This window comes from Rhinatrema bivittatum, chromosome 19, assembly GCF_901001135.1.
Source record: "Rhinatrema bivittatum chromosome 19, aRhiBiv1.1, whole genome shotgun sequence".
Taxonomy (NCBI): Eukaryota; Metazoa; Chordata; class Amphibia; order Gymnophiona; family Rhinatrematidae; genus Rhinatrema; species Rhinatrema bivittatum.
This window is the reverse complement of record NC_042633.1, coordinates 2,221,035-2,244,673: the sequence shown is the minus strand read 5'-3', so window position 1 is coordinate 2,244,673 and position 23,639 is coordinate 2,221,035. Positions and strand designations below refer to the sequence as shown.

The 23,639-nt window shown below is 48.9% G+C and overlaps 2 protein-coding genes across 7 annotated transcripts in view; both read left to right on the top strand.

Moving 5' to 3' along the window:
- LOC115080208 (zinc finger protein 282-like) overlaps window positions 1-23,344 on the top strand; it is a 45,408-nt gene extending 22,064 nt beyond the window's left edge. For 2 of the 6 annotated variants that reach the window (XM_029584338.1, XM_029584339.1), the window contains exons 11-15: window positions 2,565-2,678; window positions 2,837-2,950; window positions 3,713-3,862; window positions 4,295-4,369; window positions 7,367-8,181. In XM_029584338.1, coding sequence (XP_029440198.1) covers window positions 2,565-2,678; window positions 2,837-2,950; window positions 3,713-3,862; window positions 4,295-4,369; window positions 7,367-7,635 — 722 coding nt within the window. In that variant the 3' untranslated portion in view covers window positions 7,636-8,181. Of the gene's footprint in view, window positions 1-2,564; window positions 2,679-2,836; window positions 2,951-3,712; window positions 3,863-4,294; window positions 4,370-7,366; window positions 8,186-22,738 lie in introns of those variants that run through there. The other 4 variants (XM_029584343.1, XM_029584342.1, XM_029584341.1 and 1 more) reach the window with 4 other exon arrangements.
- Window positions 8,038-9,029, top strand: LOC115080215 (gastrula zinc finger protein XlCGF71.1-like). The gene has a single exon (XM_029584348.1). The coding sequence runs from the start codon at window positions 8,230-8,232 to the stop codon at window positions 8,797-8,799; it is 570 nt and encodes a 189-aa protein (XP_029440208.1). The 5' UTR covers window positions 8,038-8,229; the 3' UTR covers window positions 8,800-9,029.
- Window positions 23,345-23,639: the final 295 nt, after the last annotated feature.

Sequence of the window (23,639 nt, the reverse complement as noted above, 5' to 3'; positions counted from 1 at the left end):
CCGAAGAAGCGTTGCGGCTTGTAACACGCCGGTGGGGGATTCCTCAGCTGGACTTGATGGCAACTTGCCTAAACGCCAAAGCGGCTCGTTTCTTCAGTCGAAGAATGGAACACAGGTCAGAAGGAGTGGATGCTCTGGTTCTACCGTGGCCTCTCGACATTCTCCTATATGTGTTTGTCTAGCGGCTTGGCTTATGAGAGGCAGCAATTGAGAAAGAAAGGCTATCCAGAGGCGGTGATTACCACCCTTCTGAGGGCACGAAAGACATCTACTTCTCTCACCTATGTTTGGATGTGGAAAGTGTTTGTTCCTGGTGTAGTGGGTTGAAAGTGTCCCCATGGCAGGCCACGATAGTTCACATTCTTGCCTTCTTTCAGGACGGCTTGAAGACAGGTTTGGCATATAGTTCACTCCGAGTCCAGGTGGCGGCGTTAGGCTGCTTATGTGGTAAGATTGAGGGTTCCTCCATCGTGGGTCATCCAGATGTTGTTCGTTTTTTGAGGGAGCCAAACATTTGCACCCGCTGGTGTGGGTCATTTTGTCCTTCATGAACCACTTTGTGGTTCTCCTTTTGAGCCTATCAAACGGGCCACGTTGAAGGATTTAACTCTTAAAATGGTATTTCTCGTTGATATCTGTTCGGCTAGACGCGTCTCTGAACTCCAGGCGTTGTCATGTCGGGAGCCGTTCTTACGAATTTCGGACTCGGGAGTTTCGCTTCGGACAGTGCCTTCCTTTCTACCAAAGGTGGCCTCTATGTTTCATGTCAACCAGTCTGTGGAGTTGCCAGCTTTTCCAGAGGTGGATAAGTGTTCACCTCAGGGACAGGACATGCAGAGGCTGGACGTTCGACGGATTATTCTGCGGTATTTGGAGGTTACTAATTCCTTTCGGCTGTCTGATCATCTCTTCATTTTACGGAACGGTCCGAAGAAAGGGTGTAAGGCTTCTAAGACGACCATTGCCCGATGGCTAAAGGACGTTATTGCTTCAATGTATATATGTCACGGGCGTCCGGTGCCAGATGGTCTTAAGGCTCATTCTATCAGATCACAAGCTGCATCGTGGGCTGAGAGTCAATGTGTTTCACCCCAAGAAATCTGCAGGGCTGCGACTTGGAAATCACTGCACATGTTTGCTAGGCATTACCGATTGGATGTCCAGGCTCCGGATGTGGCTTCCTTTGGCGGCAGCGTGCTTCGAGCGGGAATCTCCAGGTCCCACTCCATTTAGGGCAGCTTGGGTACATCCCACGGTCTGGACTGATCCTGGTACATACAGGAAAAGGAAAATTGGTTCTTACCTGCTAATTTTTGTTCCTGTAGTACCACGGATCAGTCCAGACACCTGCCCAGAGAGGATTGGTTCGAGAGAGTCCGCTCAGCTGTTTGTTTTTTCTATTTGCAGATCTTGGCGTTTTTACAGTATTGACATAGTTTTCACTGTTTCTTTTTTACAAAAAAAAAAAAAAAAAAGAATTGTTCTAAATAGGGCAGAATCGGAGAAAGTTCTTTTTTACTCAACGCACAATTAAACTCTGGAATTTGTTGCCAGAGGATGTGGTTAGTGCAGTTAGTATAGCTGTGTTTAAAAAAGGATTGGAGAAGTTCTTGGAGGAGAAGTCCATTACCTGCTATTAAGTTCACTTAGAGAATAGCCACTGCCATTAGCAATGGTAACGTGGAATAGGCTTAGTTTTTGGGTACTTGCCAGGTTCTTTTGGCCTGGATTGGCCACTGTTGGAAACAGGATGCTGGGCTTGATGGACCCTTGGTCTTATGCTTGATCTAGTTATTGGTTCTTAAATTCATTCTGCTTTGATATTGATTTTACTGAAGGATCGCAGGTGGCACGCCAGTATATCAAGGGGGTGCTTTTCAGCTTTTCTCTGACTCCATCTGCTGGAGGGGAGGCATAACCCAGCAGTCTGGACTAATCCTTGGTACTACAGGAACGAAAAATAGCAGGTAAGAACCAATTTTCCTATTCTATATATTTTTTGCAGCACCATTTTATATATTTCACAGATCAAATATCCTCTCTCTCCCTCTCACTGGCATCTAGATAGTTAAACCCAAGTCCTGGGATACAAAGATAACTCTTTCTCAGACACTCCTGATATGAAGCTGGGCACCCCTTCCCCAAGAGAGCACAGGCTGGCAGAGAGCATTGGCACCTGCAATGCCTCCAGTAGGAGGGTCAGGAACAGAAATGACTGCACCAGAAACCCTCCAAGGTTTAACCTTAATCAAGTGCTAGCCTGCAAGTGTCTCTTCTCACCAAGCTCTGTCACACAAATACCCAAAGATGCACACACAGACAGACAGACACACACACAGACACACAGACACACACACACGGACACACACAGATACACACACTGACACAGACACCCACAGACAGACAGACACACACAGACAGACAGACACACACAGACAGACAGACACACACACAGACACACAGACACACACAGACACACTTCTGCATCAGAACAGTGAACTGATAAAAGCTCCAGGGCCTGCGCAAGTACAATTTATAAGTTATTTTGCTATCTTTACTGGCAGGTTATTCAATTCTTAATCCCGATGTTGTATTCAAGATTAAGAAGGAAGATGAGAAATATTTCCCTCAGCACTGGGAGCTGGAAGGGAAGGAAACCATGAAGGACCCCAGCATCAGTAAGTAAATGTTCTGGATTTAAAGGGCTCTGCATTTTCAGATCACAGGAGATGGGGCATTTAACATCAAACATTTGGAGACTTCAAATCCATTTCCTAATATAATATTAGCAGGACCTGGGTGACTCCTCCTAGACACGTTTGTTTTCTCATCCCAGGCCTTCCGATTGTAACGTCTGTGTTCTCACTGAGCGTCAAACAAGAGGAAGATCTGCCCTTCCTGGATCCTCCTGAATCAGAGACGACTGAAGGGATTCACCCTCCTGTAACAGGCAAGTACCACTCCCTGCCCTCGTCTTGTATTCTCCCCTCCTCTTCCCTCTGAATTTCCATACGACTGAGCTAGCACACAGGCCCCTCCCTCGTTTCTTGTACCCGTTGCTCCCCACCTGCCTTTACCACCGCCCTCTGTGTCCGTCCTAAATCTGTGTAAATTTGCTGATTGGTTGCAAGCTGCTGCTACCTCTGTCAGGAGGGAGACTCCAGGCATCCACCACCCTGTCAGTAAAGAAATATTCTCTCACGTTTCCTCTGCACATTCCTCCGTCATCTTCATATCCTGTCCTCTTCTCCAGGAGTCTCCTTTCCACCTTCCCTCGCCCTCCTCTCTATGAATTCCTTGGCTTTGGTGCCTTCCAGTGACATCTCCCACCCTGCCTCATATAATTATAATGAAGCGCAGGAGCCAGGTAGAATCAGATTTCTGAAATCTGGCAGCTGGATGAAAAAACATCTGGTTTTATCAAAAATACTCTTTGAGGTAGAAATGTTCAGCATGTTTTTGCAATAGCAGTAACCACAGCAGATTATTTTGTAGATCCTGAGGAATGAAGTCGCCCACCTCGGAGTTAAAATGTTCAGGATACTGTTAGAATGGATTTCTGATTATGATCAGCACAGCAGCACCCTCCTTTCTTACCGCTGCACTGGTGGCAGTGTCTATGGACACAGCATAATCCTGAACTCACTTGCACTGATAATACAGGCTCTGGGGTAACTTTTCTACATATTGTAACCATCTTTTCCCATAACAGGCTCCCCCAGTGTCCCCCCTGACATTTTAATCCGATTTAAGCAAGAAGGATGTGGGACTGAGCCCCCGAGATCTGAGGACAGAGGGAACCTGAGCATCCCAGGCGCCTGTGAGGAGCTGCATGAAGCAGGCGATGCAGCTTGGATTAAAGGTACTGCTGGGCCGATCCAAACATTGCTGAGACACGAGGCCTCCTCTGGACCAGACACAGTGAGGAGGAGGCGTTAAATCATGTCCCTGACCTCTGACTTTTCTTGTGTGGAGGGCTCACAGTGGCAGCAGGAAAACCCCCACTAGGAACAGTAAGAGGGAGGAAGGCAGGGGGAGCAGCAGGAGGGAGGGAGGGGGGATTGCAGAGCAAATGGTTTCCATCCTCGTGGGATTGTGGGACCCCCAGCAGGAGAATTATGAAAGGAGTTACGCGTGCAAATGTAACAGACCGTCCTAGCAATTTTCAAAAGCCATTTATCCACGTAAGTGCATTTAATGCTGAGAAAACCGATTGGCAGTTCAGGTTTTGCCTTTCTTAGGTCAATATCCCAGACTGTTTAAAAACTGAAGGCACAATCTCATTCTCTAACAGGCAGCCAAGGTCCCAGTCCTGACCCTGCAGCAGAGATCCTGAGAATGGGCGGGGAGGAGACGGAGAGCAAGAGCGGTGAGCAAAATATTCCTTCCTAACACAACACTTTAAAGCTTTTGATGCGCTCCCGCATAGGAGACTCGGGAACAAAATGAGAAACTTGGGAGTGAGCATCAAGGTGCTGATGTGGATTACAAACCGGTTGAGGGACAGGAGACAGTGGGTGATGGTAAATGGAAGCTGCTCTGATGAGAGAGCGGTGTTAAGGGGCCTGCCACAGGGATCGGTTGTGGGACAGATTCTGTTCAGTATCTTTGTGAGCGACCTGGTGGAAGGGAGAGAAGGTGAGGTCTGTCTGTTTGCGGATGATACTAAGATCTGCAACAGAGTGGACACGCTGGAAGGAGAAGAAAGAATGAGACGGGATTTAAGGAAGCCTGAATGGTGGTTGAAGATGAGGCAGCTGAGATTCAATACCAAGAAGTGCAGAGCCATGAATCTGGAGTGTGGAAATCCAAAAGATGTGATGGGGGGTGAAAACCTGTTGTGCATGGACCAAGAAAGGGATCTTGGGGTGATTATGTCTGCCTCGCTGCCTTCAGATCACCAATGTGACAAGACGATAGGTAAAGCCAGAGGGATGCTGGGCTGCACAGAGAGAGGAATAACCAGTAAGAAAAAGGAGGTGGTGATGCCCTTGTACATGGCCTTGGTGAGGCCTCACCTGGAGTGCTGTGTTCAGTTCTGGAGACCTCATCTCAAAGGAGACAGAGACAGGATGGAGGCGGTCCAGAGAAGGGCGACCAAAATGATGGGGAGTCTGTATGAGAAGACCTATGAGGAGAGGCTGAGGGACCTAAATATGTATAAACCTGGAGGAGCAGGGGAGATAAGATACAGAGCTTCAGATACCTGAGAGGTTTTAACAATGCACAATCGACAAACCTTTCACTTTGGAAAGAAATCAGTAGAACTAGGGGTCAGGTAGTGAAACACCAGGGAGGATGACTCAGAGCCAACGTCAGGAAATATTTCTTCACGGAGAGGGTGGTTGAGGCCTGGAATGCCCTTCCGGAGGAGGAGGTGGTGAAGACAGAAACAGTGAAAGATTTCAGAGGGCAAGGGATAAGCACTGTGGGTCCCTAAAGGCTCGAGGATGGAAGTGAGTGCATGGGGGTAACTTGCTGGTGCGGCAGTTGCTACCCTTAACAATTAAGCCTTGACACTGTTAATGCAGCTCCATCCTTGCTCTCTGCTTCAACAGCACTGGTTAAAGGAAATTCCATTCAAACAGCATCCGAGGGCCCTGACCTTTACAGTCTGGGAAACTGATAAGCATGGGGGTAACCTGCACGGTGCGGCAGATACTGGCGTAAGCTTGCTGGGCAGACTGGGTGGATCATTTGGTCCTTTTCTGCCATCATTTCTCTCTTTCTTCCTGTGTGCTGTGGCGTATTTCTCACTGACCTAAGTAAAAAGGGGAATAAAGATTCAATCACAAATCTTACACAAATTATTGCAGTTTTTAGCAACCATCACAATAGGCTCTGCCAGTCCATAGATCTTCATCTGCCTTATATTTAAGCAGTGGTCTCTTTGTAACTTCCTCTATTTGCAATAAGTTAAAAATTGTCACCGAGAGTTTAAAATGCCGGCAGAGCCAATGCATCTGAATGTAAGGAGGAATGAGGACGTGGATCACCGCTTATGAGATTTCCTGTGGGATTTCCCCCGATGCAGAATCCGCTTTTAAACACAGCTTGTGTCTGGATTTTTTTGTGATATTTAAGAAGAAAAGAGACAAGCAGATGTGTCTTATTTGCATTTTAAGATCAAAATATAAAAAGTTTGCATTGTCACTGCGACCACTGCTTAAATATAAGGCAGATGAAGGTCTATTGACTGGCAGAGCCTATGGTGATGGTCGCTAAAAACTGCAGTAAACTGTGTAAGATTTGTGATTGAATCTTTATTCACCTTTTTAGTTTGATCATTCTATGGGAATTGACGCTCAGTCATTGGCTTCTGAGAATTTCAAATGTTCCACATAGAAGGTGAATTTTAATGCTGGCTCTCAGTTAAATATTCATTACTGAGTCATTAGAATTCAGTAACTTTAAGCTGACAGGACTGAGGTTCAGGGACCCAGGTCCTGAATGAGTCCCAGGTCTCCAGCAGGGCGTGGCAGAGTTTTTGGTGAGTGACTGCAATCAGAGTGAAGGGAATCAGTGCAGAGACTGGAGGTGAGGATGAGAGGCACAGAACCAGCAGGATGAGGTCAGACGTGGTCTGTTCCCCTCTGTTCTTGTGCTGCTGCCCACCTGTACCTGTCTACAAGCAGCACCAGGCTCTATTATATATGACAAGCCGTTAAGCCCGTTAAAACGGGCTACATTACATTTTTTTTTCAGTCCATTTTCGAACACAGCACCCTTCTACACTTTTTCTCCCTCACTCCCCCTTCCTCTCGTTCACTCACCCCCTTCCCTCCACTCAGTCTTACTCACCCTCTGTCTCCCACTGCCTCCCTCCCCTTCCCTCAGTCACTCCCCACCCTCTCTCAATCCCATCCCCTCTCCCTCAGCTCTCCTCCACTCCCTTTTTCTTTGCTCCACAACTTCTTACCCTTCCACTTACTCACATCCCTCTGTCTCTCACCTCCCCCTCATTCTCCCCCTCTCCCCCTCATTCTCTCTCTCCCCTCACTCCTCCCCCCCCCCCCCCCTCCCTCCCCTCCCACCACTCTCTCCACCCACCCACTCCTCCCACCCACACACTCTCTCCTCCCTCCCTCTCACTCTCTCCTTCCTCGCTACTGGCCGCTGCCGCTCGGCGCCGCCATGTTGATATCCAGCTGACGCTCGCTGAGACCGACGTGCTTGCCCGCACATGTGCAGTAGAGCTGCTCTCTACTGCGCATTTGCTGCACGTCAGTCAAGCTTCGTTTATTAGGTTGATAGGGATCTACAACTACGCTAATGCCGTTCAGTGATTAGATGGAGCTATCTCCCTATATACGTCTCACTCCATTTTTATAAATTTAGTAATCATACTCTCGCTTTTATCCACCAGAAGATGGATTCAGGAATAATAGTGAGACGCAGAGAATGTGTGATGGGCAGCAGACGGAGGAACGGAAAGAGAGAGACCCCTCCAGAGACAGCCCAGGTCCTTCAGCTGAGTATCCAGGAGGAATCAGTAGAATAACATCACATAGGGGGAAAGAAGTAGTCCAGAAAGGAGAGAGTCCATATGCATGTTCTGAACGAGGGAGAAACTTCAATCTCTGCCCAAATCTTGTAGAAACTCAGAGACTCAGTGAAGGAGAGACTCCATTTTAAAGTGCTGACATTTCAGAAAACTTCACCACAAACTCACAATCTGTTGAACAGCAAGAAATTATTGAATGTGGGAACACGTTCCCTGAGAGGACAAGTCACACATCTATCCAACAATATCACAGAAAGGAAAAAACAACATTTACAGGTTCTGAAGAAGAGATAAGGACCCCTATGAATACAAAACTTACAGCACATGGAAAAGATCATCTAAAAAAGAAACTATTAAAATGCACACAGTGTGAACAATGCTTTTTCTTCCAAGCTGAGATGGAAGGGCATGTAAGAATTCACTCTGGAGAAAGACCATTTCAGTGCCCTGAATGTGAGGAGAGGTTTACTGAGAAATCAGACCGGAGAGAACACAAAAAAATTCACAGACAAGACCAACCTTTTAAGTGTTCTCAAAGTGAAAAATGTTTCAGATATAGATCCTGGCTTAAAGGTCACCCGAAAAGTCACAAGGGAGAGAAGTCATTTTTATGGTCTGAATGTGATAAAGATTAATGTCAGAAATGTAGTATAGGAAAACACACAAATATTCACACAGGGGTGAAACCATTTAAATGTTCTGAATGTGATAAATGTTTCCCTCACATGTCAACTCTTAACAGACACCAAAAAATGCACACTGGTGAGAAACCATTTAAATGCTCTGAATGTGATAAATGTTTCTCACAAATATCCAATCTAAAAACCCACAAAACTGTCCATACAGGTGAGAAACCATTTAAGTGTTCTGAATGTGATAAATGGTTCGCTTACATGTCAATTCTCAAAAACCACAAAAGAATGCACACTGGTGAGAAGCCATTTAAATGTTCTGAATGTGATAAATGTTTCACTCACGTGTCCACTCTTAAAAAACACAAAAGAATGCACGCTGGTGAGAAACCATTTAAATGTTCTGAATGTGATAAATGTTTCTCACAAATATCCAATCTCAAAAACCACAAAACTGTCCATACAGGTGAGAAACCATTTAAATGTTCTGAATGTGATAAATGTTTCGCTCACACGTCCACTCTTAAAGAACACACAAGAATGCACACTGGTGAGAAACCATTTAAATGTTCTGAATGCGATAAATGTTTCACTCAAAGTTCCCATCTTAAAAACCACAAAACCATCCATACAGGTGAGAAACTATTTACATGTTCTGAATGAGATGCTTCGCTCAAAGATTCCATCTTAAATACCACAAAACCGTACATACATGTGAGAAACCATTTAAATATTCTCAATGTGATAAACATTTCTTGCAGAAATCTGATCTTAAAAAACACAAAAGAATGTATACCAGTGAAAAACCATTTAAATATTTTGACTGTGGAAAATGTTTCACTCAAATATTTAACCTTAATAAACACAAAAGCGTCCATACCATTGCGAAAAGGTTTAAATGTTCTGATTTTGGTAAAATAAACACAAAAGAATCCATACTATTCTGATTCAGAGCAATTTCCAAACACTCCCTGATATGTTACCTGTGAAAATTACGCATGATGACCTTCAGAAGGAGGCTCTCTTTGGCACAATGCTAGTACTAACAAGGGTATTATTTGTAAATTTGAGATAGAGATCATTTCTAACCTAACCTGGCTACGAATTAGGTTGATTCCTGTCGAGGTCATTGCAAAATAAACTGATTTAGAGAAACTGCCCCATACAACAGCATGAAATGAGCCATGTGAAACAGAGATCATATAAATGCTCTGAATGTGACAATATACATAGTCACACAATAATGACGGTAGAAATGGACCAAATGGTCCATCCAGTCTGCCCAGCAAGCTTCTTATGGTACTATTTGCTGCGCCATGCAGCTTAGCCCCCAGTTTCTTTTAAGGATAGCAACTGCCACTCCATGCAGTTATCTCCAAGGCTTAGGCTAACCCATAAAAAATGTAGTGCTAGCACCATTTTTATGGGGTAATGAGCCTTCTTGAAAATTCAGACAGTGCTGCCTGATGTGCTTTGCTTATGGACTTGTCCTGTATTATTTCCCTTATGTCTGTGCATCAATACCCCAGACTGTAAAAGTCAGGGATCATGTTGATTGTCTCTGAATCCAATTCCTCTTTCCTGCCACTCCCCCCTCACTATCAAAGCAGAGAGCGATTGTTGCAGTTGCGTTAAAAGCAGGAAGACTTATTGGTTAAGGGTGTTGCGGCCCCGACCGCCTCTCCCATGATCGGGGTCGGGTCCACTTAGCTCCGCTCCGGACCGCGGAGAAAAACGCTGAGGTCCCGACTCGGTGGGCCGCATGGCTGCGGCGTCTCCACGTGGAGAACGCCGTCTAGGCCGGCAGAAGCTCCGCCCCCCATCGCGCGAGGGCAGCCCTTTTGAGGATCCAGCACCCAGAAGTGCTGGACAGCCCCCTGACTGATGTCAGACGCCAGGCCTGCATATAACCGGCGTCCAGGCCTAGAGACAGTGCCTTGCAACGAGGTTCCCTGGATTCTAGTTGCCGTCCTGTTCCTGGTTCCTGGTTCTCCTGTGCCTGTGCCTGTTCCAGTTCTTGCGTCAGCGATTCTGCTTCTGTTGTCCTCCTGGTTCCTGAACTTGGCCTGCTTCTGACGCCTCTTGCTAGCTGCCTGCCTCGACCCTGGCCCTGCTTCTGACGCCTCTTGCTAGCTGCCTGCCTCGACCCCGGGCCGGCTTCTGACACTTCCTGCTTGTGGCCTGCCTCCTGCTCGTAAGTCCCAAGGGCCCGGATCCCTACAGGCTCCTCCTGGGGGGAACCCGGGTCCCGGGTGAAGCCTACTAGGCCCACTGCCTCGGGCCTCCTAGTCCCCGTGGTCCGGATCCCTATGGGCTCCTCCTGGGGGGATCCAGGACCTCTGGGGTGTAACCGCCTTCTGACCGCTATAGACTCCGCCTCCCGGTCTGCCCTAAGGAATCCTCCTTTGCCAGGCCGGCGCAAGGGTCCACCGTCTCTCTACCCTAACAGTTTGCAAGGCCATGGACCTGGCGGAGGTGCCTAGCCTGCAGGCCATCCCCGGGATGGCACAGCGCCTGCAACAGCAGCAACACTGCATCGACGCCCTCGCCGCTACCGTGGAGCGGTTGGTCACCCGTTTGGAAGCGACGGCCCCGGAGACGCCTCCAGCACCGCCCCCGGCTCCCGCCATGAGTGCAACACCGATTACCCAACTCCCTGCTCCTACTTGCTATGCAGGGGAGACCAAGGCGTGCCGGGGTTTTTTGAACCAGTGCTACGTCCGGTTTTCCTTGCTGCCCACTCAGTTCCCATCTGACTCTGTAAAAGTAGCCTATATCTTCTCTCTACTCGATGGAAGGGCGCTTGACTGGGCCTCTCCCATGTGGGAGTGACAGGATCCTCTATTACACAACCTCCAGGAATTCGTCCTCAACTTCCGACAAGCTTTCGACGACCCGGCCCGCCAGACCACAGCTGCGTCTGAACTGTTGCAATTAAAGCAGGGATCTCAGTCCGTGGCGGACTATACCATTGAGTTCCGCACCCTCGCCATGGAGGTAGGCTGGCGAGATGACTGTCTGAGAGGTATATATTTGGAGGGTTTGGCAGCCCGTATCAAAGATGAACTGGCAGGTCGGGACCTCCCTGATGATCTCAACGACCTGATAGACGTGGCTGGCCGGGTCGACCGGAGACTACAGCAACGCGCATACCTCTGGCATCACCTTCGGCACCCGCCAGGGTTACGACATCCAAGACACCACCCTCTACCTCTCCCTCGGGCGAGCCTATGCAACTAGGTCGCTCGCCTTTAACTGTGGAAGAGAGGAGGAGACGCCACACACAGGGGTTGTGCCTTTACTGTGGCGGGAAAGGGCACTTTATAGCACACTGCCAGGAGCGTCCGGGAAATGACCGAGCCTAGGATGTCCCGAGGAGCTACTCCTAGGCTATGCTGGCTCAGCTCATAGAAACATAGAAATGACGGCAGAAGAAGACCAAACGGCCCATCCAGTCTGCCCAGCAAGCTTCACACATCTTTTTTTCTCATACTTATCTGTTTCTCTTAGCTCTTTGGTTCTATTTCCCTTCCACCCCCACCATTAATGTAGAGAGCAGTGATGAAGCTGCATCCAAGTGAAATATCGAGCTTGATTAGTTAGGGGTAGTAACTGCCGCAATAAGCAAGCTACACCCATGCTTATTTGTTTTACCCAGACTATGTTATTCAGCCCTTATTGGTTGTTTTTCTTCTCCCCTGCCGTTGAAGCAGAGAGCTGTGCTGGATATGCGTGAAGTATCAGTTTTTCTTCTCCCCTGTCGTTGAAGCAGAGAGCTATGCTGGATATGCGTGAAGTATCAGTTTTTCTTCTCCCCTGCCGTTGAAGCAGAGAGCTATGCTGGATATGCGTGAAGTATCAGTTTTTCTTCTCCCCTGCCGTTGAAGCAGAGAGCTATGCTGGATATGCGTGAAGTATCAGTTTTTCTTCTCCCCTGCCGTTGAAGCAGAGAGCTATGCTGGATATGCTTGAAGTATCAGTTTTTCTTCTCCCCTGCCATTGAAGCAGAGAGCTATGCTGGATATGCATTGAAAGTGAAGTATCAGGCTTATTTGGTTTGGGGTAGTAACCGCCGTAACAAGCCAGCTACTCCCCGCTTTGTGAGTGCAAATCCTTTTTTCCACATTTCCTCTTGCTGTTGAAGCTTAGAGCGATGTTGGAGTCACAGTAACCATGTGTATGTTTATTGAATAAGGGTATTATCTCCAGGTAGTAGCTGTCATTCTGGCGAGCCACCCACTCTTCATTGACGGCCTCTTGACTTTATGGATCCACAGTGTTTATCCCACGCCTCTTTGAAGTCCTTCACAGTTCTGGTCTTCACCACTTCCTCCGGAAGGGCATTCCAGGCATCCACCATCCTCTCCGTGAAGAAATACTTCCTGACATTGGTTCTGAATCTTCCTCCCTGGAGCTTCAAATCGTGACCCCTGGTTCTGCTGATTTTTTTCCTACGGAAAAGGTTTGTCGTTGTCTTTGGATCATTAAAACCTTTCAAGTATCTGAAAGTCTGTATCATATCACCTCTGCTCCTCCTTTCCTCCAGGGTGTACATATTTAGATTCTTCAATCTCTCCTCATAAGTCATTTGATGAAGACCTGCCACCTTTTTGGTCGCCCTTCTCTGGACCGCCTCCATCTTGTCTCTGTCTCTTCGGAGATACGGTCTCCAGAACTGAACACAATACTCCAGGTGAGGTCTCACCAAGGACCTGTACAAGGGATAATCACTTCCCTTTTCTTACTCGATATTCCTCTCTTTATGCAGCCCAGCATTCTTCTGGCTTTAGCTATCGCCTTGTCACATTGTTTCGCCGACTTCAGATCATTAGACACCATCACCCCAAGGTCTCTCTCCTGCTCCGTGCACATCAGCCTTTCTCCCCCCATGGAATACAGATCATTCGGATTTCCACTCCCCATATGCATGACTCTGCACTTCTTGGCATTGAATCTCAGCTGCCATATCTTCGACCACTCTTCCATCTTCCTTAAATCCCTTCTCATTTTCTCCACTCCTTCCGGCGTGTCCACTCTGTTGCAGATCTTAGTGTCATCCGCAAAAAGACATACCTTACCTTCTATCCCTTCCGCAATGTCGCTCACAAAGATATTGAAAAGGACCGGTCCCAACACAATCCCTGCGGTACACCGCTTAAAACCGCAATGTTTTAAAAAGCTTCTCAATGTTCTGCCCCTGTGACCATTAAGTATCCTGGGGGGAAGTTCCAGACCTTGGCCTTCATTGACTCTGGGGCTGAAGGGAACTTTATAGTTGCGGATTTGGTTCAGCAATTACGCCTCCCCACTATTCCAAGACGTCCTCCGCTACGCGTCATGTCCATCCGTGGCACCTTGCTCCCCGGGACCATTTCCAGGTCTACGACCCCCTTGACCCTCCAAACGGGGTTACTCCATTCCGAAGAAATATCCTTCTTGGTGTTCGAGAAAGCCGTGCACCCCTTGGTGCTAGGACTACCCTGGCTACGTTGCCACTCTCCCGTGATTCAGTGGGACACCCTTCAATTGACTCAGTGGAGTTCCTTTTGCTTCTCTCATTGCCTCCAGATTCTGCGACCCCCCACGACTGGCCTTGCTTGGCGCCTCGAATCTCCTACCTGCACCGTACCAAGCCTTCGCTGAAGTGTTTTCCAAGAAGATGGCGGAGATCCTTCCGCAACACCGGCCATTCGATTGTGCAATAGATTTGCCGCCCGGTACCACACCGCCTCGCAGCCGTGTGTACCCATTATCCTTACCAGAGACTACCGCTATGTCCGAATACATCACCGAAAATCTAGCCAAGGGCTTCATTCGTCCCTCTCGCTCGCCTGCCGGGGCTGGTTTCTTTTTCGTGGGGAAAAAGGATGGTTCGCTCCGACCCTGCATTGATTATCGAGGGCTGAACGCCATCACTAAAAGAGACCGCTACCCGCTCCTGTTGATCCCCGAGCTGTTGGACAGGCTACAGGGGGCTAAGCTGTTATTAAACTCGACCTCAGAGGAGCCTACAATCTTGTTCGCATACGCCCCGGGGACGAGTAGAAGACTGCCTTCAGCACCAGGGACGGGCATTACGAATACCTGGTAATGCCCTTTGGATTCTGCAATGCCCCGGCAGTCTTCCAAAACCTCATGAATGAGGTCTTGAGGGAGATGCGTTAATTTACTCTAAGGACTTGGAATCCCACCGACGACACATTAAGCAGGTATTACAGGCCTTGAAGGACAACCATCTGTACGCTAAACTAGAGAAGTGCATGTTTGAATGTGAGTCACTGCCCTTCCTAGGATATATCGTGTCCTCTACTGGGTTCCGGATGGACCCAGAAAAGGTGTCAGCTATCACCAAGTGGCCTCGCCCATCTGGGTTGAAGGCTTTACAGAGATTCCTGGGGTTTGCCAACTTTTATAGACATTTTATTCCCCACTACTCATGCAGGGTGGCCCCCCTCACGGCCCTGACCCGTAAGGGAGTGGACGCTAAGATATGGCTCGATGCGGCTGTTCGAGCCTTCGAGGATCTGAAACAAACCTTCTTGACAGATATCTGCTTACATCACCCAGACCCGTCACGCCCCTTCGTGGTGGAGGTAGATGCCTCCAACCTTGCGGTGGGGGCTGTCCTCAGTTAGCGCTCGCCTTCAGGGCAGCTACTACCCTGCTCATACTATTCGAAAAAGTTCTCACCCGCTGAAGTGAACTACTCTATTGGAGACAAGGAGCTTCTAGCCATCAAATTAGCGTTCGAGGACTGGAGACAATGACTAGAGGGAGCAGTTCACCCGGTAACGGTCTACACAGACCACAAGAATCTAGAATTCTTATCTCAAGCACAGCGATTGAACCCCCGACAAGCCAGGTGGTCTCTCTTCTTCAGTCGGTTCAACTTCACTCTCTAGTATCGCCCAGCCTCGAAGAATGTCCGAGCCGACGCATTATCTCGGACTTCGATGTCGGAGGAAGATGAGGAGCCCCCTCGATACATCCTTGATCCAGCGAAGGTCCGTCTAACGGCCCTTGCGATCCTATCCCAAGGGAGAACTGTAGTCCCCAAGCGCTCGCGATTAAAGGTACTACACTGGGCCCACGACTCACTAATGGGTGGGCATGCTGGGCGTGAGCGGACACAGGAAGACGTCCAGCCTACGTGGGTTCCTGCCCCACCTGCGCTAAACAGAAACCCAAGGTTGGGTCCCCGTGGGGCTTACTGCAACCACTTCCGGTCCCCACCGAACCCTGGACTCACATAGCCACGGACTTCGTGGTAGATCTACCCACATACCAAGGAAAGACTGTGATCTGGGTCACAGTAGATCATTTCTCCAAGATGGCCCATTTTGTGCCACTACCCAACCTACCGTCGGCTCCTGAACTGGCACTCTTGTTCGCACAGCACATCTTCCGTATCCACGGACTGCCCCAGGACATCGTGTCCAACCGAGGACCGCAGTTTACAGCCCAATACTGGAAGGCCCTAAGTAAGTGTTTCAAGGTCCAACTCAGCTTCTCCACAGCCTTCCACCCGCAAAGCAACGGCCAATCAGAAAGGATGAATCGCTCCTTAAAGACATTCCTTCGCGCCTTCATAAATGAGAGACAGGACAACTGGACGGAACTCCTCCCCTGGGCCGAGTTTGCATATAACAATCAGATCCATGCTGCCACTGGAAGCTCGCCCTTTCAGATTGTGTACGGAAAGCAACTCAAGCCACCACTGCCCCTTGCTATGACCAGTTCCTCTCCAGCAGCGCAGTTGTCTGCACAACAGCTACAGGGTCTATGGCAGACCATCCAGAGCAAGCTTGCTTTTGCCGCCCGGACGGCTAAGAGATACGCTGACCGGCATCGCCGGCCCGCGCCTGTATTCCTTCCCAGGGACCGTGTTTGGCTCAGCACTAAGAATATCCATCTAAGGCTGCCCTCTAGAAGATTCGCTCCCAAGTTCTGTGGTCCCTTTTGGGTTGCCGAAAGAATTGGATTGGTCTCATACAGGCTGCGATTGCCATCCACTTTACGGATCCACGATGTCTTCCACGTCTCCCTCTTGAAACCGGTGGTCCTCTCCCGCTTCCATCGCAAGTCACCAGAGCCCACACCTACACCCGTGACTGAGGATCCCACCTACCAAGTGAGAGAGGTTGTCGATGTATGCTTCTTCAACCGCTGTTGGGATTACCTCTTAGCCTGGGAGGGTTGCGGAGATGAAGACAACACTTGGGAACCTGCTCGCAACATCTTAGATAAATCCCTCCTCCGACAGTTCCATCTTGACTATCCTGGAAAACCTGGTCCCTTGAAGAGGGGGCGTAAAGGAGGGGGTACTGTTGCGGCCCCGACCACCTCTACCATGATCGGGGTCGGGTCCACTTACCTCCGCTCCGGACCGGGGAGAAAAACACTGAGGTCCCGGCTCGGTGGGCCGCATGGCCGCGGCGTCTCCACGTGGAGAACGCCGTCTAGGCCAGCAGAAACTCCGCCCCCCTATCGCTGCCTCGCGCGTGCGAGGGCAGCCCTTTTGAGGATCCAGCACCCGGAAGTGCTGGACAGCTCCCTGACTGATGTCAGACGCCAGGCCTGCATATAACCGGCATCCAGGCCTAGAGCAGTGCTTTGCAACGAGGTTCCCTGGATTCTAGTTGCCATCCTGTTCCTGCTTGCTGCTGGTTCCTGGTTCTCCTGTGCCTGTTCCAGTTCCAGTTCTTGCGTCAGCGATTCTGCTTCTGTTGTCCTCCTGGTTCCTGAACTCGGCCTGCTTCTGACGCCTCTTGCTAGCTGCCTGCCTCGACCCTTGCCCTGCTTCTGACGCCTCTTGCTAGCTGCCTGCCTCGACCCTGGCCCTGCTTCTGACGCCTCTTGCTAGCTGCCTGCCTCGACCCTGGCCCTGCTTCTGACGCCTCTTGCTAGCTGCCTGCCTCGACCCTGGCCCTGCTTCTGACGCCTCTTGCTAGCTGCCTGCCTCAACCCCGGTCCGGCTTCTGACACTTCCTGCTTGTGGCCTGCCTCCTGCTCATAAGTCCCAAGGGCCCAGATCCCTACAGGCTCCTCCTGGGGGGAACCCGGGTCCCGGGTGAAGCCTACTAGGCCCACTGCCTCGGGCCTCCTAGTCCCCGGGGTCCGGATCCCTACGGGCTCCTCCTGGGGGGATCCAGGACCTCTAGGGTGTAACCGCCTTCTGACCGCTATAGACTCCGCCTCCCGGTCTACCCTAAGGAATCCTCCTTTGCCAGGCCGGCCCAAGGGTCCACTGTCTCTCTACCCTAACAAAGGGTAGTAATCCCCATGCTTTCTATTAAGGGTAGCAACTGCTGCTCCCTGCAGTTACCCCCATGCTTCTCAGTTCCCCAGAATGTAAAAGCCTGGGCCCTTGTTGGTTGCGGTCTGAATCCAATTTCTCTTTTCTCCTACTGATGAAGTGGAGACCTGTGTTTTATTTGTATGAAAAGCATCAAGGCTTATTGGTTAAGGCTAGTAACTGCTGGACTGAGAAAATTACTCCCATGTACGCTTTTCCTCACTTCCATCCTCGAGCCTTTAGGGATTCTCAGTTTATATCCCATGCCCCTCTGAAATCTTTCATTGTTTTTGTCTTTACCGCCTCCTCTGTGTTGCGTTCGTGCCTCTTCTCGCCCCTCGCTCCACCCTCTCTACCGTGGGAGCGACTCTCTTCGGCTCTGACAGATAGATGCAGCCTCAGCTTCTCCCTGCCTCTTGGTCCCGGCGTCCTCGGGCTGGCTTGACACTATGGATCCGCCATTGTTCCTGATGATGTAAGGGCGGGCGCGCTCCAGACTTGTACAAGCAAGGGCGCGAACCTCGGGGGCGTCCCCCCGTAGTGACGTCATCCATTTCCACTTTAAAAGGTCTTTGTTTGCTAACCTTTAACGAGTTAGCAAGGAACTCCAACAGGACTTGCTTCGGCAGTCCACGCTACTTGGAACAACGATCCGAGTCAGCAAGGGGAAACCTTTCTCCACTGCTCGGCCTTTTCAAACTTACCAGGAGTACCCGCTCCACGGAGGCTCCGCTCTCTCTTCTTGATTTCAGATTGCCAAGATGGGATCCGGTACTTGCTCCTCGAGGGCCTACGTCCCTGCATACTCAGAAGACTCCTCATTGCCTGGAGGCGATCGCAGACGTGAACACAGTGAGTTACATTGAAGATAGGAATCGGTACTTGCTCCGCGAGGGCCTACATTCCTATAGCTCTGAAGACTCCCTTCTGTCCAAGACGTTATCGCAGGGACGGAGATCGAGAGTTATATTGGCAAGATTGCAGATAGGAACCGGTACTCGCTCCACGAGGGCCCATGTTCCTAGAATCCTTTACAGACTGTCTTCTACTCTAGAAGTCATTTCATATACAGCTATTGTGAGTTCTTATTACAGACTGTTTATAGGAACCAGTGCTTGCCTACGGCTCCTGTTCCTGAATGTACTGAAGACTCTCTGTGGCATAGAGACCTTTGCAGACATCTATTATTGTGAGTGTACCATCTCATATCCAGTATACCCTGTCTACTCACTACTCCTAGTCTCTCTCTACAGCTCAGCGACCCAGAGATTACATTCCAGTATCAGAAGGACTTCAGCCCTGCCGAACACCTCGACTCACTACTGCTACCTCTGGTGGTCCAGCTTCCAGTGTAATAAAGAACTATTGTGTTTATTTCATATTCTAGCCTAGCCGGTGGTTCCTCTCAAGATCTCCTCCTGGGGGCGCTGTCATCTGTCATCGGCCCAGGGATTCACCATTTCCTCCAAGTGGTCATTCCTTACACTACTGCCACTCTGTGGGAGCCAACCACTACCGATCACTAACACCGTTTACGGAAGTATTATATAGATAGCTAAACTCTCTTTCTATGGGACTTACCAGCAGCCTATATCTATAACAGATTGCTACTCCGGAGTGGAGGCATGATAGATTGCTATCTCTGTAGCGAAGTACAAATACCGATTGTTAGCTCCTCTCCTCAGAAGAGTATCATTAGAACAGATTGCCAACTCCTCTTCCCTGGGGAGTTGATCCATAACAAGATTGCTATCTCCATTCCTTACAGGAGCATCTACAGCAGTTTGCTAACAGATTACTAACCTCTGCCCTCCTGGCGGGGTACACATTACAGATAGCCAACTCCTTTCCTCTGGAGGAGCAGATCAAGTCAGATTGCTACTCCTCCCCCTTTCAGGAGAAAAGCAGTACAGATTGCTAACTCTGCCCTCCTGGCAGAGTGAGTGATAACAGATAGCTAACTCCTCCCCTCTGGAGGAGGAGAGCGTAACACTCTGGAAGGGCAATCCAGGCCTCCACCACCCTCTCCGTGAAGAAATATTTCCTGATGCTGGTTCTGAGTCTTCCCTCCCTAAACTTCATGTCATGACCCCTAGTTCTGATTTCTTTCCAACGGAAAAGGTTCAAAGTTCATGCATCTTTAAAACCTTTCAGATATCTTTATCCTATCTCCCCTGCACCTCCTCTCTTCCAGGCTATACATATTCAGATCCTTCAGCCTCTTCTCATAGGTCTTCCAATACTGATCCTGTCACGTGGAAGCTAATATATACCCCAATCAATACCCCTGGGGTCCCTACATTCAAAATCAAGTCCCTCATTTCCTGTTAAAAAGCAAATGCTCCTGCCTGCAAATTCAGCTCAGCATAAAGAAAAGCAATCGGGTAATTCTCAGGGAACAGGACTGCAATCAGACTACTCTGTCCTGGGTATTGCACCTGGGTACATAAAAATGACTGGTACCCAGATAATGCAATTTCTTAACGAGACGCTGCCGAAAGGTATTACCATTACCTTCCCAACTGTTGCGACCGTCGCTGCCCGACGTCTCCACTCCACCCACCTTACCTCTTTTGCGACTCCCTCTTTCGTTGATGGACGTTTGGCTGCCGCGGCGTCATATTGCCGTTCTCCTCCGGCGTCCTCGGATCGGCTAGACTCTGCCTTCCGCCATGTTGTCCAGATGCCTAGGGCGCGTGCACGGCACGGCCCCGACTCAAGTACCAGCTTTGGCGCGAACCTCAAGGGCGTCCCCCTGTGATGACGTCATCAAGGCCAGATATTTAAGGTCTTTCGTTTTGCTAGCTATTCCAATTAGCAAAGGGTTTCATTAGGTTACCTAGCTTCCTCCAGGTATCGCTGCGGATGGGATTCGTTCTCCGCGTACCTTGCTACTCTGCCTCCTCGGACTTTACTATTGAGGTACCCGCTCCTCGGGGGCCTCGCTCTCTCTTTTACTTTTCAGGTCGCAGTCTGAAACCGGTACTCGCTCCTCGAGGGCCTATGTTTCCCGGACCTGCTACTGAATACCACTTCTGCCTGGAAGACACCGCTACCTACAACACCAGTGAGTTACCATCTCTTTCTCAGAGCTAATCCCTGGAACCAGGTACTCGCTCCTCGAGGGCCTGCCTTCATTCCAGCACCTGAGCTACTTCTAAGAGACGTTTATGTGAGTGTTACCATCAAGGTTCTGTTTTCTGAACTCTGCATATCCTGCCTACTCACCCTATCTAGTTTCTCTACAGCACAGCCATCCTGGGATCCCTGTTCCAGTACCTGAGGGTCTACAGCCCAGCCGGGCTATTCCAGCTCACTACTGCCACCTCTGGTGGTCCACAATCCAATTTAATAAAAGAACTAAGTGTGTGCTGTCTCCAAATTCTGATCCTGATCGGTGGCTCCTCTCGGGACCTTCATCCGTGAGCGTGGTCATCCTCCACCAGCCCAGGGATCCACCCAAGTAGTATAATGGGTACACGATCAATCAAACTGATTGACAGGTGAGATAAGGATGACAGCAGCCAATCAGCGTTCACTTCCGGTCTAAGCCACGCCCACGCCCCGCCCACTCCCATAGTGAATGGGGTGTAGCCACGCCCCCTCCCGCCTCCTCCCGCCCTCGACCACGCCCCCAGCCACACCCCTTCTGCCACAGGCCCCCACCCCTTCCGCAGCCAATCAGCATTCACTTCCGGTCTAAGCCCCGCCCACTCCCCATAGAAGTGAATGGAGGCGTAGCCACGCCCCTCCCGTCTCATCCCGCCCTCGACCACGCCCCCAGGACCCACCCCTTCCGCCACAGGCCCCACCCCTTCCGCCCCTGACCCCGCCCCAGACCCCGCCCAGACCCCATCGATGCTCCTCCCCTCCCAATAGAAGTGAATGGGGAGCCCCTCCCACACCCCACCCCCAAACCGCCCCCCCCCCATGATGTCACGGATGACCCCGCCCACACCCCAACCCCAAGCCACACACCCCTGTGACGTAGCGGGTATGACATCACCGGAAGTCCACCCCACACCGCCCCCCAAAAACACACCCCCTAAAACGTCATCAGAAAGGGTCCTGTCGCTTTTTTAATGATGTCAGTATTAATGGACTCTGGCTGTTTTTGATGATTTCACCGGAAGTACAATACAAAAGTCCCGAAATATGCGCTCCTAGAACCTCCTGATGCCATTTAATGATGTCGGAGCCGGTAGTATGCTTTTAGGAGGCAGGAAAACTGCAGGAAATATGCTTTTTTTCTAGCCACTCTGTTTTTAAAAAAACAAACAAAAAATACAAGCTGTTAGGAGGCAGAACAACTATGGCTTATTCTGTTGACAAGGATTTGGGTTTTTTAAAACAAGTGATTGAAGCTACCGGTGGTGAATTGCATGAACTGCAGGATCAAACTTTGCAAAAGACAGGTTTTTGTTTTTTTTCCAAAAGACTAGGGACCGGGTAGTATTATGGGTACGCTGTCACTCAAACCCCCAAGCCAAACCCCCCCAGTGATGTCACCAGAAGCCCAAGCCCACCCCTCCAAGCCCTTGCTGTAGATAGGCATGCCCCAATAAAAAAAAGTTACCAGAGAGCAGGCAGGAAGCCGTGACTCATTCTATACACAGAGACAGGGAGAATCCAACAACACCCCTTCCCCCGCCCCTCTCTGCCTCAATCCGCCCTTCCCCCAGACCTAAATCTGAGCAGAGGATAATTGAAAGCAGTGGGGGGTGTAGGTTTGCAATGGTGAAACACAAGGCTTTAGTTTTGTTTTAAAAAAAACAGACTTCTGTATTCTCCCCCACAAACCTTCCCTCCTCCCCTCTCTGTTAGACACGCCCAAACTTGCAAGACCGGATATAGAAGTAAGCATGTGATAGTGATCACGTGAGAACAATCTTCAAGCAGAGTTGTTGTAATTGTTCCTGAAAATGGCCGTATATGAAACACCTAAGCGTCTTGAAATGAAAATCGTTCAACAGCCAAAACTAAAGAGGAGCCATAAACGAAAGCGGAGGGCAGAAGAAGAAGGAGGAAGCACTGACCCAGATTTTGATGAACTTCCGTTGGGACAAAAGCTTTTTGATTCGCAGGATCCAAACTTGATCAATGAAAATGACTCTGAAGATTTAGAGCTGCACAAAGCTGCTCTGGATGCCGAAGCAGATTATTTGTTGGAAAAGCTTGAGTGTAAGGTAAGAAAAAATCTCTTTCCTTCTAATGATGCATTTTAGGGGTGGCGTGTTTGGGAGCTATCTATAATAGAGAGTTTGTTTAGAAGAGGTTTTAATTTAATGTTTACATTATGTTTTATAGGAAAATGAAGGATCTTTACAAACAGAAGAATATGGAGACACACCAGGTATCAAAATGAACTGTATTTGCTGCTTCTCTCCAAGTATCAAAGAACCAGATACATGTGATCAAAAAAAACAAAACAACAATCCTGAAGATGTGCACGATTTCAGCTGGTGGAGCTATATAGGATTCCCAAAACCACCGCCGGTGCATGGAGTTTTTCGAAAACCAACATTTAGATCAATTGTAAGGGTGGCTGTCTATAGTATTCTTAAAAAATGTCTGTCTGGCATACGGTATGAAAATTGCGAAGGCTGTGTTCTCGACGATCCGAGTCAGGATGATCATAGTTGCGTTTATTGGACTGCCTCTGACACACAGGAACAATTAAGGACCGCTTGTAACAGGTTGTGCCTAGAACGTGTTTTGAATCTTGTGGTATTAGCTGCATATAAACGAGGTGTATTAAGCCTAAACAATGACGATATGAATCTGATCATATATCTTATACACAGCGTGAAAACTGCTGAAAATCCTGTTCAAAAACTAAACAGTTTGCTTAAACCTACAGATGAGATTTTAATGATAAAATATATAAATGCCATCATCTATGGGAGAAAACACCAGTCCTTTTTTAAAAATGTATAATAAAGCAGTCTTTGTTTTTTCTTGTCTGTATTTCAGAAGTATGTATTGACAATGAAATACTTTGTAATATTTTAACAAATTTTGCCATGTGTATAAATTAGTTAATAAAAACAACTAATAAATATATCAGAATTAACAAAATGTGTCAATTGTGCTTTAAGGTGATATGGAAGTTTTTAGGGGGGATATCTTATGGTTTTATTAAGTCTCTTTGATATCAATGCACAGGCTGTAAAATGTTTGATACAGCAACTATTTCATTAACTAAGGA

What these genes read in the sequence shown, in the direction of transcription:
- LOC115080215 (XM_029584348.1), top strand. Translation starts at nt 8,230, where the DNA reads ATGTCAACTCTTAACAGACACCAAAAAATGCACACTGGTGAGAAACCA.